A 14,449-nucleotide genomic window follows, 5' to 3' on the forward strand; every position below is an offset into this window, starting at 1 on the left:
ATCATCCTGGAATTTGATTTATGTAACTATGGAAAACTACAGGAAATCTAAATCTGGATGGCCAGATGGGGATCTGAGCTACTGTCTTGCCTGTGTGTCACCTTGCTCTGTGAGGGAAAAATAATAAGACTAAGTTCATGCTAAACTGATCACATACAAGTAACAAATTCTACCCACAAGTTTGTGGTGTATATGAGATGAGGACTGAAATGTCTATCACTCACTATCTGTTGCACGAGCAAATGTTTGCAATGGACATGCGAACTGAAACAGCCTCAATGGCAGATCATTCTCTTTCTTGACAAGTCGTGGTTCAGATTTAAAAATGACAGTAGCCTTACTTTGATTAGCAAGAACCCAACAGCCTTCATCATCTTTTAAACATCTATTACAAGGATGCTTCTGGATGTGGCAATGTCTGTGTATAGTATGGTACACTTTTAGAAAGGTACAGAGATTCCCACTATTCTCATATGGCATTACTAGATGCACGTGAATGACATTTTTCATGACTACACGCATCGTTCACTCTGAAATAGGTGGTAATTTCACACCACAATATAATGTTACACCAGTACACAGATGTATCACCAACTGTTACAATGCCATGGATACAAAAGAATTTTTTTAACTCTGCCAATATCTTTTACTGCTATAAAATACTATGTTTCATGTAGTCTTTACTCAAAGAATGATTTATTCAAAGATAAAACCTTCCCACATCACAAATGGTATACTAATTGAGATGGATTGTTGGGGCAACAATAATCAAACAGTTTTCTACATCAACAGATTATGCACTCTCAGCCACCATCTCTTTCCCAACCGCAGATCAGGGTCAGTGGCAGACACAGTGGACTTTCTGTACTGCTCATATATTGGCAATGTGTAAGTTTTGCGTAGTGAGTAGAATGATACTTTCACGAAACTAATGAGATACGAGAAGAGAGGCAATTTACTTCTAGTGCTGAAACTGAAAACATTCTCTTGTAAGCTGTTTATTCATGGCTTTGTTCAGATATTTTTTTAAATTATAGTTAAGAATTCTATTAAACAGACTGCTCTCATTTATTTGGGCTCCATGGTGATGCAGTATGGTGGGATTTGTCACTGTTTCAATTCCAAAAGAATGAAAAAGTATAAACACTTTGCCATCTGTACGTCTCGTACAAATTTATTCGCTTGGCATCGGCAGCACTAATTCAGATTACTCGGCTTGTCGCTGGCTGTCCTTGACATTATTGGGAGATTATAAATTGTTAAGTTTTATTAATCTCATCGGTTTCTCAATCCTGTTCTACTACTTTCAAGAAATTTCGAAGATATACATACGTAAATAAATACAAAATTTGTTTGTTTCATATATTTATTTGCACTGTCCTTGGTACTTAGTATTTCTCCTTCATATGATATGCAGTAAAACAGTCTTCAAGGTGTAATGCAACTCCACAAGACTTGCACACTAAGTTGTTCGTTGTTCTTTTGTTTCTGGCACATACGTGGTAGTTTCTTCATTTTCATTTATTCGTTTATTCGTTTTGGAAACAAGTATTAGTTGGTGTTGCTTTGTATGTCTGGAAAGTCTGTCAACTGGATCATGATGAGTCATATGCAATGTAGTAGCAACCTCCAAGTTTTGCTCAGAAGCACGTACATGGTCTTTTATCCACAAATCAGACACTTTCAATACACAATCGTTAAATCGGAGACACTAGTGTCCTGTACTGAAATCTCCGGGTGGGGACTACTCAGGAGGACGTTGTTATCAGGAGAAAGAAAACTGGCGTTCTACAGACTGGAGCGTGGAATGTCAGATCCCTTAATCGGGCAGGTAGGTTAGAAAATTTAAAAAGGGAAATGGATAGGTTAAAGTTAGATATAGTGGGAATTAGTGAAGTTCGGTGGCAGGAGGAACAAGATTTCTGGTCAGGTGAATACGGGTTATAAATACAACATCAAATAGTGGTAATGCAGGAGTAGGTTTAATAATGAATAAGAAAATAGGAATGTGGGTAAGCTACAACAAACAGCATAGTGAATGCATTATTGTTGCCGAGATAGATATGAAGCCCACACCTATCACAGTAGTACAAGTTTATATGCCAACTAGCTCCGCAGAAGTCAAAGAGATTGATGAAATGTTTGATGAGATAAAAGAAATTATTCAGATAGTGAAGGGGGACGAAAATTTAATAGTCATGGTCGACTGGAACTCAATAGTAGGAAAAGGAAGAGAAGGAAACATAGTAGGTGAATATGGAATGGGAGTAAGGAATGAAAGAGGAAGCCGCCTGGTAGAATTTTGCACAGAGCATAACTTAATCATAGCTAACACTTGGTTCAAGAATCATAAAAGAAGGTTGTATACATGGAAGAACCCTGGAGATACTGGAAGGTCTCAGATAGATTTCCAGGGGCAGCTGTGGACTCTGATCATAATCTATTGGTTATGAACTGTAGTTTAAAACTGAAGAAACTGCAAAGAGGTGGGAATTTGAGGAGATGGGACCAGGATAAAATGAAAGAACCAGAGTTTGTAGAGAGCTTCAGGGAGAGCATTAGGGAACGATTGACAAGTATGGGGGACAGAAATACAGTAGAAGAAGAATGGGTAGCTTTGAGGGATGAAATAGTGAAGGTCGCAGAGGATCAAGTACGTAAAAAGACGAGGGCTAATAGAAATCCTTGGGTAACAGAAGAGAGATAGAATTTAATTGATGAAAGGAGAAAATATAAAAATGCAGTAAATGAAGCACGCAAAAAGGAATACAAACGTCTCAAAAATGAGATCGACAGGAAGTGCAAAATGGCTAAACAGAGATGGCTAGAGGACAAATGTAAGGATGTAGAGGCTTATCTCACAAGGGGTAAGGTAGATACTGCCTACAGGAAAATTAAAGAGATCTTTGGAGAAAAGAGAACCACTTGTATGAATATCAAGAGCTCAGATGGAAACCCAGATCTAAGAAAAGAAGGGAAAGCAGAAAGGTGGAAGGAGTATATAGAGGGTCTATACAAGGGCGATGTTCTTGAGGACAATATTATGGAAACGGAAGTGGAGGTAGATGAAGACGAAATGGGAGATATGATACTGCTTGAAGAGTTTGACAGAGCACTGAAAGACCTAAGTCGAAAAAAGGCCCCGGGAGTGGACAACATTCCATTAGAACTACTGACAGCCTTGGGAGAGCCAGTCCTGACTAAAATCTACCATCTGGTGAGCAAGATGTATGAGACAGGCGAAATTCCCTCAGACTTCAAGAAGAATATAATAATTCCAATCCCAAAGAAAGCAGGTGTTGACAGATGTGAAATTACCGGATTATCAGTTTAATAAGCCATGGCTACAAAATACTAACACGAAGTCCTTACAGACGAATTGAAAAACTAGTGGAAGCCGACCTTGGGGAAGATCATTTTGGATTCCGTAGAAATGTTCGAACACGTAAGGCAATACTGACCCTACGACATATCTTAGAAAATAGATTAAGGAAAGGCAAACCTACGTTTCTAGCATTTGTAGACTTAGAGAAAGCTTTTGACAATGTTTACTGGAATACTCTTTCAAATTCTGAAGGTGGCAGGGGTAAAATACAGGGAGCGAAAGGCTATTTACAATTTGTACAGAAACCAGATGGCAGTTATAAGAGTCGAGGGGCATGAAAGGGAAGCAGTGGTTGGGAAGGGAGTGAGACAGGGTTGTAGCCTCTCCCCGATGCTATTCAATCTGTATATTGAGCAAGCAGTAAAGGAAACAAAAGAAAAATTTGGAGTAGGAATTAAAATCCATAGAGAAGAAATAAAAACTTTGAGGTTTACCGATGACATTGTAATTCTGTCAGAGACAGCAAAGGCCCTGGAAGAGCAGCTGAACGGTATGGACTGTGTCTTGAAAGGAAGATATAAGATGAACATCAACAGAAGCAAAACGAGGCTAATGGAATGTAGCCGAATTAAATCAGGTGATGCTGCAGTAATTAGATTAGGAAATGAGATGCTTTAAGTAGTAAATGAGTTTTGCTATTTGGGGAGCAAAATAACTGATGATGCTCGAAGTAGAAAAGATATAAAATGTACCCTGGCAACGAAAAGGAAAGCGTTACTGAAGAAGAGAAATTTGTTAACATCGAGTATAAATTTAAGTGTCAAGAAGTCGTTTCTGAAAGTATTTGTATTGAGTCTAGCCATGTATGGAAGTGAAACGTGGACGATAAATAGTTTAGACAAAAAGAGAATAGAAGCTTTCAAAATTTGGTGCTACAGAAGAATGCTGAAGATTAGATGAGTAGATCACATAACTAATGAGGAGGTACTGAACAGAATTGGAAAGAAGAGAAATTTGTGGCACAACTTGACTAGAAGAAGGGATCAGTTGGTAGGGCATATTCTGAGGCATATAGGGATCACCAATTTAGTATTGGAGGGCAGCGTGGAGGGTAAATATCGTAGAGGGAGACCAAGAGATGAATACACTAAACAGATTCAGAAGGATGTAGATTGCAATAGGTACTGGAAGATGAAGAAGCTTGCACAGGATAGAGTAGCATGGAGAGCTGCATCAAACCAGTCTCTGGACTGAAGACCACCACAACAACAGCAACAATCATTGATCCTTTCTTTTTTTTACAATTCCCATGAGGATAGCAAGCACAAATCGTTTTCAAAGTTCGGGTCCCATAATGTTGACAAATTTGCCTTTTTTAAATCCAGTTTCCTTCTATTGCAATTTTGACTGTAGTACTTGTTGATTTAGTTGCTTGCTAATATATTCAAATAGATTGTTCCCAATATATAATTCTACAATAGCCTCAACACACTGTATATCTTTGGGAAATAGATTTGGACCCAGAGATCCTTCAGATTTATTACTGGTCCTTGGTAAATCAAAGTCTGACCACTGTGCACTGTCTTCTTTGTCCGATTCATCCGCATCAGTTGACAACCGTAGCCTTCGCCGAATTCTTCTTGGACGTATTTCATTATCTTCTGACGATTCTGCTTCACTTTTATTTTTTTGATATCCAATGTCTTCTTGCCAATAGGCCAAGTCGTCCAGAAAGTCAGACAAGATGTCTGCATATTCATCATAAATAATCGTATTGTCTCTTTTGTCTGTCATGATGAACAGGCACAAGTACTTATAAAAACAAAAAACTTGTTGACATGTGTAGCTTATTTTTACCTAAACAAATCACCAACAGAATGCAAAAATTACTAAAGTGCTGTCGCCGGCCACTGTGCAATACTATGCTCAAGACACTACTGTGCAGTCGCCGGCCACTGAGCGATACTATGCACGCGACACCATTGTGATGTCGCCTGCTGTTGACTGCTATTTCCCGCACGACACCACTGTACTGTGGTGTCGACAGACAGCATAGTGTTAAGTTTGACGGCAAAAATACTGTAGAAGTGTGTAACGTTACTATTAATGACAGTGTGGAAGTGCAGCAAAAGCTGCCATTTTTCCACATCTTTAATCCAAAAGAAGTCCTGGACTGCTAGAAGCAAATTAAAAATTGGGACAATTCTGCAATTCAGATGTATGTGGGTGAGTAAGTCCGGATCTGAGTTTATATCCGACAAACTGGACATGGCTAAGAAAATTGTTGTTAATTGGAGACAATTTTGTGGGGACATTCATGAAGAAGTATGCCTTAGACAAAATTTGAAATTTGATGGCTAAGTAGTAATTGTTGAGACAGACAAGTCTTAGTTTGGTTGGTTGGTTGATTGGGGGAGGGGACCAAACAGCAAGGTAATCAGTCCCATTAGGTTAGGAAAGAAGCAGAAGGAAGTCACCCTTGCCCTTTCAAACGAACCATCTCAACATTTGCCTGAAGTGATTTAGGGAAATCATGGAAAGCCTAAATAAGGATAGCCGGATGTGGGTATGAACCGTTATCCTGCTGAATGTGATCCAGTGTGCTGTCTTAGTTTGGCCTAAATAACTATGGGAGATGGGACAAAAACAGAGAGAGATGTGGTTTGGAGGAATACCAGGAGGATCATACAAATGATTCCCCCTCCCCAGTGATCAAACACTGTTCTGCTGGACATTACTGTTGAAAACATTTTTCCATGCACGACAATAATTTCAATGTTTTCATGAGTAAAAGAGCTGAAAGATAAGGATTTTCAACATTTCACTATCACATGCTATGACACATGATGGTACAAGTACCACGGTGAACGCATGGGCTGCTATCAAAAGGTCACTTCATAACACAAGGCAGTGCATGGCATTTTTTGATAGCTACTTGTCTGAATAGTGTGGAAAAAGCAGAATCAAAACGAATCAGATTTGTTTTTGTGCTTTTTGACAACTGTTGTCTTGGTTTACAATCCATATGAATAAAATTTCTTCCAGTTTCATATTTATTTATTTATTCTCCATTCACAATACTTAATCCTACCATAAGCAGCTATTCTATTAATAATAGTGGGTGCCACAAATATATGACTGTTTTGCCCCCATTATGTCACTAACTACAAGGTTATGGTTAGACTGGAATGTGAGAGGATCGTCGAGAGCTGGTAACACCAATGAATGTAAAAACTGCAAGTGAAATGAATAGCAATTAAATGTATAATCTTAGTTGTCACTAATATCTTGACTCTTTCTTTTGAATGTTTTGCTATTTCCAAGATTGTGATATACTGACATGAAAAAATATTTCTCCATTTCTTGCTTGCAGGCATGTCTTCGGTCTGGTGCTCTCTCACTGGCAGTGTAGAACCAGTATCCCCTTTTGTTCCCATCATGCCTCACGATGAATACAGACAGCATCGTAGCACGAGGCACATAAGTACATCACTGGCCCTAATCTAGACATTTACCCAGCAGTGATTTTCTCAGAGAGAAAATTGAGACTGCAATTTCTCGACATTGGAATATCAATCCTTCCCTGAAACTTCCAATGGTATATATATTTGGCAATAGGATAACATCAATTATCATCGAAGCATTGAGTCACGTAAAAGCAACAAACTACAGAGTAAAACTGTGGCTACAGGCAGGACAATGTTTCATATATTTCTCACTATCTTGAAAATGTATCTTGAACAAAATTACTTCTTCAATGCCAACCAACACTCATTCTAAAAACATCGATCATGTGAAAGCCAACTTGCACTTTTCTTGCACAACCTACTGAAAACTTTTGATCATGACAATCAAGTAGATGCAGTATTTCTCAATTTCCGAAAAGCACCTGACTCAGTACCACTCCTACATTCACTGTCAAAAGTATGATCATATGGCGCATCAAGTGAAATTTGTGACTGGATTGAGGACTTTTTGGTACGGATGGAAAGCTATGTTATCTTGAATAGAGAGTCATTGTCAGATGAAGCGGAACTTCAGATGTGCCCCAGGAAAGTGTGTTGGGACACTCGTTGTTAATGTTGTATATCAATGGCCTTGCACACAATATTAATATTAAACTTGGACTTTTTGCAGATGATGCAGTAATCTATGACGAAGTACTGTCTGAAAGAAGCTACTTAAATATTCAGTTAGATCTTGGTAAGACTTCAAAGTGGTGCAGAGATTGGCAACTTGTTTTTAATGTTCAGAAATGTAAAATTGTGCATGTTACAAAACAAAAGAAACATAGTATCCTACAACTGTAATATCAATGAGCCACTGTTGGAATCAGACAAATCATACAAATACATGTATTTCACATTTCATAGTGATATCAAATGGAATGATCATATATCCTCAGTTGTTGGTGAAGCAGAAGGTAGACTTCCGTTTATTTGTAGATTACTGAGAAGGTGCAATCAGTCTACAAAAGAGATTGCTTACAAATCACTTGTGTGACTGTTTCTCGAATATTGCTCAAGTGTGTGGTACCCTTACCAAACAGGACTAACAAGGGATATTGAATGTATACAGATAAGGGCAGCACGAATGGTCACAGGTTTGTTTGACCTGTGAGGTGTGGCACACAAGATACCAGAGACTCTTGAAGACACACAAATTATCCAGAGAAAGTCTATTACCAAAGTTTCAAGAATCACCTTTAAATGATGACTCTACAAATATACTACAACCCACTACATATCACTCACATAGGGATTGTGAGGACAAGATTACAATAATTACTGCACTGGGAATCCATACAATAATTTTTCCTATGCCCCATACATGAATGGAACAGGAAGAAATCCTAATAGCTGGTACAATGGGATGTACCCTATGCCATGACCCTCACAGTGGTTTGCGGAGTATAGGTGTAGGTGTGGATGTAAATGAAGATATAGATGCTGCACTCAAGGAAGAAACAATACCCGGAGTTATCTCGACTACACAATTGGTTACACTGTCTTAGTACCCACGAACTCCCCTCAAACTAAACCACCAGTTACAATACACTGTAAAACTTGGTTTCTTTTGTATAAAGCTTCCAAAGATATTAACATGTATTTATTTACTTATTTATTATTTCTCCACCCTTAGACAAATTTCAAAATCCATGGATAACTGACTGTTTACTTTCAAGGCCATTAAAATACAAACAGAGTAAATGTCTCACCTCCAGAGGTATTAGGTGTTCACTCTTGACATTTGGAATGACTTGCTTACTGCCAACGACTTGGACACTGGCAGTCACTCGTATGTCACGACAATATCCACGCTGTGTGTCCTTGCCCTTCACCATACGTCGAACAACATCACCGGGCATCAATGAACGATCGGCCAAACATACCTAAATGAAAAACACAACACAACAGACTACTTACAATATCATCAGATGACTAACGAAATGCACATTTAATACACTGTAATAAATTGTTTTAAGATGGAATCTTGGAGCCACAACTTATGTAAATAAATATGCAGAAATAATTGAGCAACAAATACATAAAAGGTAAGAACAGCTTACCTACTTAAAATTTCACTTATTTATACAACACTTTCCCAACACTCAATAAAGAAATCTTAGCCAGAATTCTGACAATACGGAAAGTGCCTGTGGAATGTAGTACCTCAACCATTCTCTAAGGTCAATTTAGTACGAGGTGAGTTTGAAGAGTCCATGCAAAGGCCGACAGATGGCACCACTGGTGCGTATTGAGATCATGTTTAGTTAATAGCATCTTTGGAAAGAACGCACACCGAGTTTCAGTCATATTGGTCTATTTCTTTGTGTTTTGCATTCATGTGAATCAACGACGTACAGTGATTGTCAAAAAATGGACAAAAAAGAATTTGATTTGGTGATTAAACCTTACTTTATGAAAGGCAAAACGCCTCAGGAGACTAAAGAGAAGCTTGATAAACATTACAGTGACTCTGCATCTTTGATTAGAACAGTTTATAAGTGGTTTCAAAATTTTCGGAGTGGCCATATGGGCATAAGTGATGCTGAACGTTCTGGATGCCCTGTTGAGGTTATGACTCCAGAAATCATTGATAAAATCCACGTTATGGTGATGGATGACAGAAGAGTTAAGATTGCTAGTGCTATGGGCATCTCGAATGAACAGGTACATAATATTTTTCATAAACATTTGGACATGTGAAAGCTACCCGCAAGATAGGTTCTGCAATTGTGGAATCGTGTGAAGTTTTGCAAGGATGGTTTGCAGCTGTTCAGGAAGAATCCGCAGGACTTTAAGTGTCGTTTCATCACTGTGGATGAAACATGGATACATTAGTACACTCCTGAGACCAAACAACAATCTAAACAATGGGTTACCAAGAGGGAATCTGAACCAAAAAAGGCGAAGACCATTCCTTCGGCCGGAAAGGTTATGGCGACTGTCTTTTGGGATTCGCAGAGGATAATTTACATCGACTATCTGGAAAAGGGTAAAACTATTACAGGTACGTATTATTCATCGTTATTGGACCGTTTGAAAACCGAGCTGCAAGAAAACTGCCAGCAATTGGACTGCAATAAAGTCCTTTTCAATCACAACAATGCACCAGCAAACACCTCAGCAGTTGTGGTCGCAAAATTAATGGAAATAGCATTCCAACTCATTTTACATCCCCCCCCATTCTCCAGACTTGGCTCCCTCGGACTACTATTTGTTCCCCAATTTGAAGAAATGGCTGGCAGGAAAAAGGTTTTATTCAAACGAAGAAGTGATCGCAGCAACTAATAGCTATTTTGCAGACTTGGACAATTCCTATTATGCAAAAGGGACCAACAAATTAGAACAGTGTTGGGTGAAGTGTATAAGTCTAAAAGGAGACTATGTCGAAAAAAAGGTTTACACCAAACAGGTAAGTAGTTTTTATTTTTGCAATGACTTTTCAAATGCCTCTCATATTTGACCACTGTGACTTATCATTGTCCAGGTTATTTGTAAGCACAATACTTTTAAATATAGTTGATACAGAAACATTTAAAAAATGGATATTAGGGGTCACTGTAGATCATGCAAAGTTTCATATCCCATTACGAGCACGAGTGCTGTCACAAAATTAACAGCAACTTTGAAAAATAGCATTTTCAGAACTACGCATATTTTGCTCTATTTCCATATCCAATTTTTATGACAACATCGTAATCTCCATGCATACAAATTGTGCCTTATGATATAAATGTAATATTTCTACAAGGTATTCCTAAAGTATGCAAAAATTGTGCCCTCACTAAAGATAGGTAATGCAGGAAGTATTGAAACAACAGGTCAGTTTCACTACGGTCTTCTTTCTCAAAAATAAACGAATCTCTTACGAAGGACAGGCTGAAGAGTTTAACAATGTACAGTTTGGTTTTCAAAGTGAGAGAAGTACAATATTGGCCACTACGGAGTTCATAAAAGTGGTTTTTGGAACTCTTGACAGGGATGACTGTAATTCAGGCATATCCTTAGTCTTTTTCAAGACCTTTGACAATGCTGACCATAAATTACTGCTAAATCAGCTAGAGATTCTAGGTGTAAGAGGCGTAGCAAATAAGTGGTTGCAAAAAGGTGTAAAAGGTGAGGTAGTCCACACATCTGCTGATGGCAACTTTTTAGTAAAACAATTGGCAGGCAAGAAACACAAACATGGGTGTTCCTCAGAGTAACATATTGAACCTAGTTCTGTTCTTATTATGTGTCAATGACTTTCCAGATAGTATACAACATAGAGAATAGTCCTCTTTACCGATGACAGCAACATCATAGTCACTGGTAAAACACCACAGCCCAAGGCAGAGAAAGTATATGAAACCCTCAAGGATGTTTACTGTTGGGCAGTAAGGAGTAAACTGACACAGAACATAACAAAAACAAACAGTATTCACTTCGGCATAAAGAAGAAAAACAACCCTGTCACATTAGGCACACAAGACAAATCTGTTGATTATATAACAAGTACAAAGTTTTTATCCATGAATACTGATCATCAGTTAACCTGGAATGAGTACACAAAGATACTGGCAAAAAGAATGTCATCAGCATGTTATGCTTTTTTGGTGACACACTATTCCTATGTATACTTTATGCTTAGCTATGGGGTTCTTTCCTGAGGATTTAAGGCATGAAACATGGACAACACTTTTAAATTGCAGAAAAAGGTGGTAAGAATAATAACTAGTAGTAGTAGTAGTTGAGCTCATTGTAGAGAGCTATTTAGAAAATTGAGCATCCTTATTGCACCAAGTAAATACATCTGTCGATGTGTGGTGTGTATCAAGGATAACTGTGCTTAGTATTCCACTAATAGTTCTACATACAGTCATGGTGCGAGAGTCAGTATGGATTTACATTTATCAACAAAAAACAAATAAAAACCCCAAAAGAGATTTTAACAAATAAAAACCTTGAAACAGATTTTCTATCAGGGAACACAATTGTACAACAAACAGCCTAAGGAAACGAAAGAAATGACTGAAATACAAATGTTCAAAAAGTAGCTCGTACTTAATGCATCCTACACAATTAAAGATTACTTGGAGGACTCAGTAGTTAGTAATAATGAAAAGGATTCTATACCCTGCTGCATTTAAATTAAAGTGTCATTCCATGGGAAGTTAACTAATAAAAAAACAAATAATAAATTTGAACCTTAATTATATAGAATTTTGTAATTTTTTCCTTTTTATTTTACATCAAACTAATTTTAAATCCAAAATTTAATTCGTTTTTGGAAATTTCATTTTTGTATTGTTAATTTTAAAGTTATCAAAATTGTGCAATTTGTCATATCTTTAAACGTTAAAATTTAAAATGTTCACATCTCAAAAACTATATTATGTATGCACCTGAAATTAATTCCATTTTATTCAGTTTATTGTAAGCTTTAAAAATGTGTACTACTTGAACACATCCATTAAACTGCTAAATTTTCCCAAATCAAACTTTTTTTTTTAATTCTGAAAATGCCATAGTCTGATTTTTTCGTTTTGTTTTGCAAAGTCTGTGTTAGCTGTACACTATTTGTCAATGTGTCTGTGGCAAATTTCATTATGGTATTCCACAAAAGAATAGTTAAAATGAAATTACAGAGTAATAACTAAGCACACTTCTGTTTATCATTTTGAAACTGTATTAAACCATGCCATTTAGCCATTAACAGGAACAGCGTAAGGGATAGTGTGCCTTTTCTGCTTTATATAACTTTTAATTTAGTTGTAGCTACTATTTACTGAACAACACTATAAAACAATAACATTCACTTCTATTAACAGCAATTCACTTCAGTAGAGATGAATTATGGAGATAAAGTTAGTAAAGCACTGGTGAGGGAAAAGAGAAGCAAGTTGCTGCTTGCATGTCATTACACCAACAACCTGACAACAGCTTTCGCATCCCGCAACTACCCTTCCGACCTGGTACAGAAGCAAATAACCAGAGCCACTTCCTCATCCCCTCAAACCCAGAATCCCCCACAGAAGAACCACAAAAGTGCCCACTTGTGACAGGATAATTTCCGGGACTGGACCAGACTGAATGTGGCTCTCCAGCAGGGATACGACTTCCTCAAATCCTGCCTTGAAATGAGATCCATCCTTCATGAAATCCTGCCCACTCCACCAAGAGTGTCTTTCCGCCGTCCACCTAACCTTTGTAACCTGTTAGTTCATCCCTATGAAATCCCCAAACCACCTTCCCTACCGTAAAAACTGTCCCATGCACCCTCCTACCACCACCTACTCCAGTCCTGTAACCCGGGAGTTGCACAGCCACATTTGAAAGCACCCACGTGATTTACCAACTGACCTGCCTACACTGTGATGCATTCTATGTGGGAATGACCAGCAACAAACTGTCCATTCGCATGAATGGACACAGGCAGACAGTGTTTGTTGGTAATGAGGATCACCCTGTGGCTAAACATGCCTTGGTGCACGGCCAGCACATCTTGGCACAGTGTTACACCGTCTGGGTTATCTGGATACTTCCCACCAACACCAACCTATCCGAACTCCGGAGATGGGAACTTGCTCTTCAATATATCCTCTCTTCCCGTTACCCACCAGGCCTCAATCTCCACTAATTTCAAGTTGCCGCCACTCACACCTCACCTGTCATTCAACATCATCTTTGCCTCTGCACTTCCGCCTCGACTGACATCTCTGCCCAAACTCTTTGTCTTTAAATATGTCTGCTTGTGTCTGTATATGTGTGGATGGATATGTGTGTGTGTGTGTGTGTGTGTGTGTGTGTGTGTGTGTGTGTGTGCGCGCGTGTGTGTGCGCGTGCGCGCGAGAGTGTATACCCGTCCTTTTTTTCCCCCCAAGGTAAGTCTTTCCGCTCCCGGGATTGGAATGACTCCTTACCCTCTCCCTTAAAACCCACTTCCTTTCGTCTTTCCCTCTCCTTCCCTCTTTCCTGATGAGGCAACAGTTTGTTGCGAAAGCTTGAATTTTGTGTGTATGTATGTGTCTGTTTGTGTTTCTATCGACCTGCCAGCACTTTCGTATGGTAAGTCACATCATCTTTGTTTTTAAATATATTCTGTCATTATATGCGCTCACAATCACGACACTGGCACATTTTTTCCACCTTGTCATCTAAGGATGTTCATATAGAATGAAACCAGTGGCTTAATAAGTGCACATAAAATAATTCAGGTGGCTTTCTAAATGTTCATAGTAATCAGTTGTGGAATTACATTGGGATCAAATATTAACTTCCTTCCAATTGTCTGAATGGGGTAAGCAAATATGTCATCGGCTACTTTTTAATGTGAAAAATTCATCTCTACTGAAGTGAATTGCTGTTAATAGAAGTGAATGTTATTGTTTTATAATGTTGTTCAGTAAATAGTAGCTACAACTAAATTAAAAGTTATATAAAGCAGAAAAGGCACACTATCCCTTACGCTGTTCCTGTTAATGGCTAGATGGCATGGTTTAATACAGTTTCAAAATGATAAACTGAAGTGGAGAAGTGACAAAACCTTATGGTTATGCATCAAGTTTTATGAAGTTGACTTAGGACATGGCCTGATTTAGGCAAACATTTAAATAATATTTTATGTAAGTACTACACG

General features: G+C 38.2%; 1 protein-coding gene across 5 annotated transcripts in view; it reads right to left on the minus strand.

Annotated features, from left to right (window-relative positions):
* The window catches only part of LOC124774945 ((E3-independent) E2 ubiquitin-conjugating enzyme UBE2O), a 230,923-nt gene that overhangs the window by 187,939 nt on the left and 28,535 nt on the right, over positions 1-14,449 (minus strand). For all 5 annotated transcript variants that reach the window (XM_047249649.1, XM_047249654.1, XM_047249652.1 and 2 more), the window contains exon 2: positions 8,544-8,717. In XM_047249649.1, the coding sequence (XP_047105605.1) occupies positions 8,544-8,717 (174 nt within the window). The remainder of the gene's footprint in view (positions 1-8,543; positions 8,718-14,449) is intronic.

The sequence above is a fragment of the Schistocerca piceifrons genome, chromosome 2 (assembly GCF_021461385.2).
Source record: "Schistocerca piceifrons isolate TAMUIC-IGC-003096 chromosome 2, iqSchPice1.1, whole genome shotgun sequence".
Lineage (NCBI taxonomy): Eukaryota > Metazoa > Arthropoda > Insecta > Orthoptera > Acrididae > Schistocerca > Schistocerca piceifrons.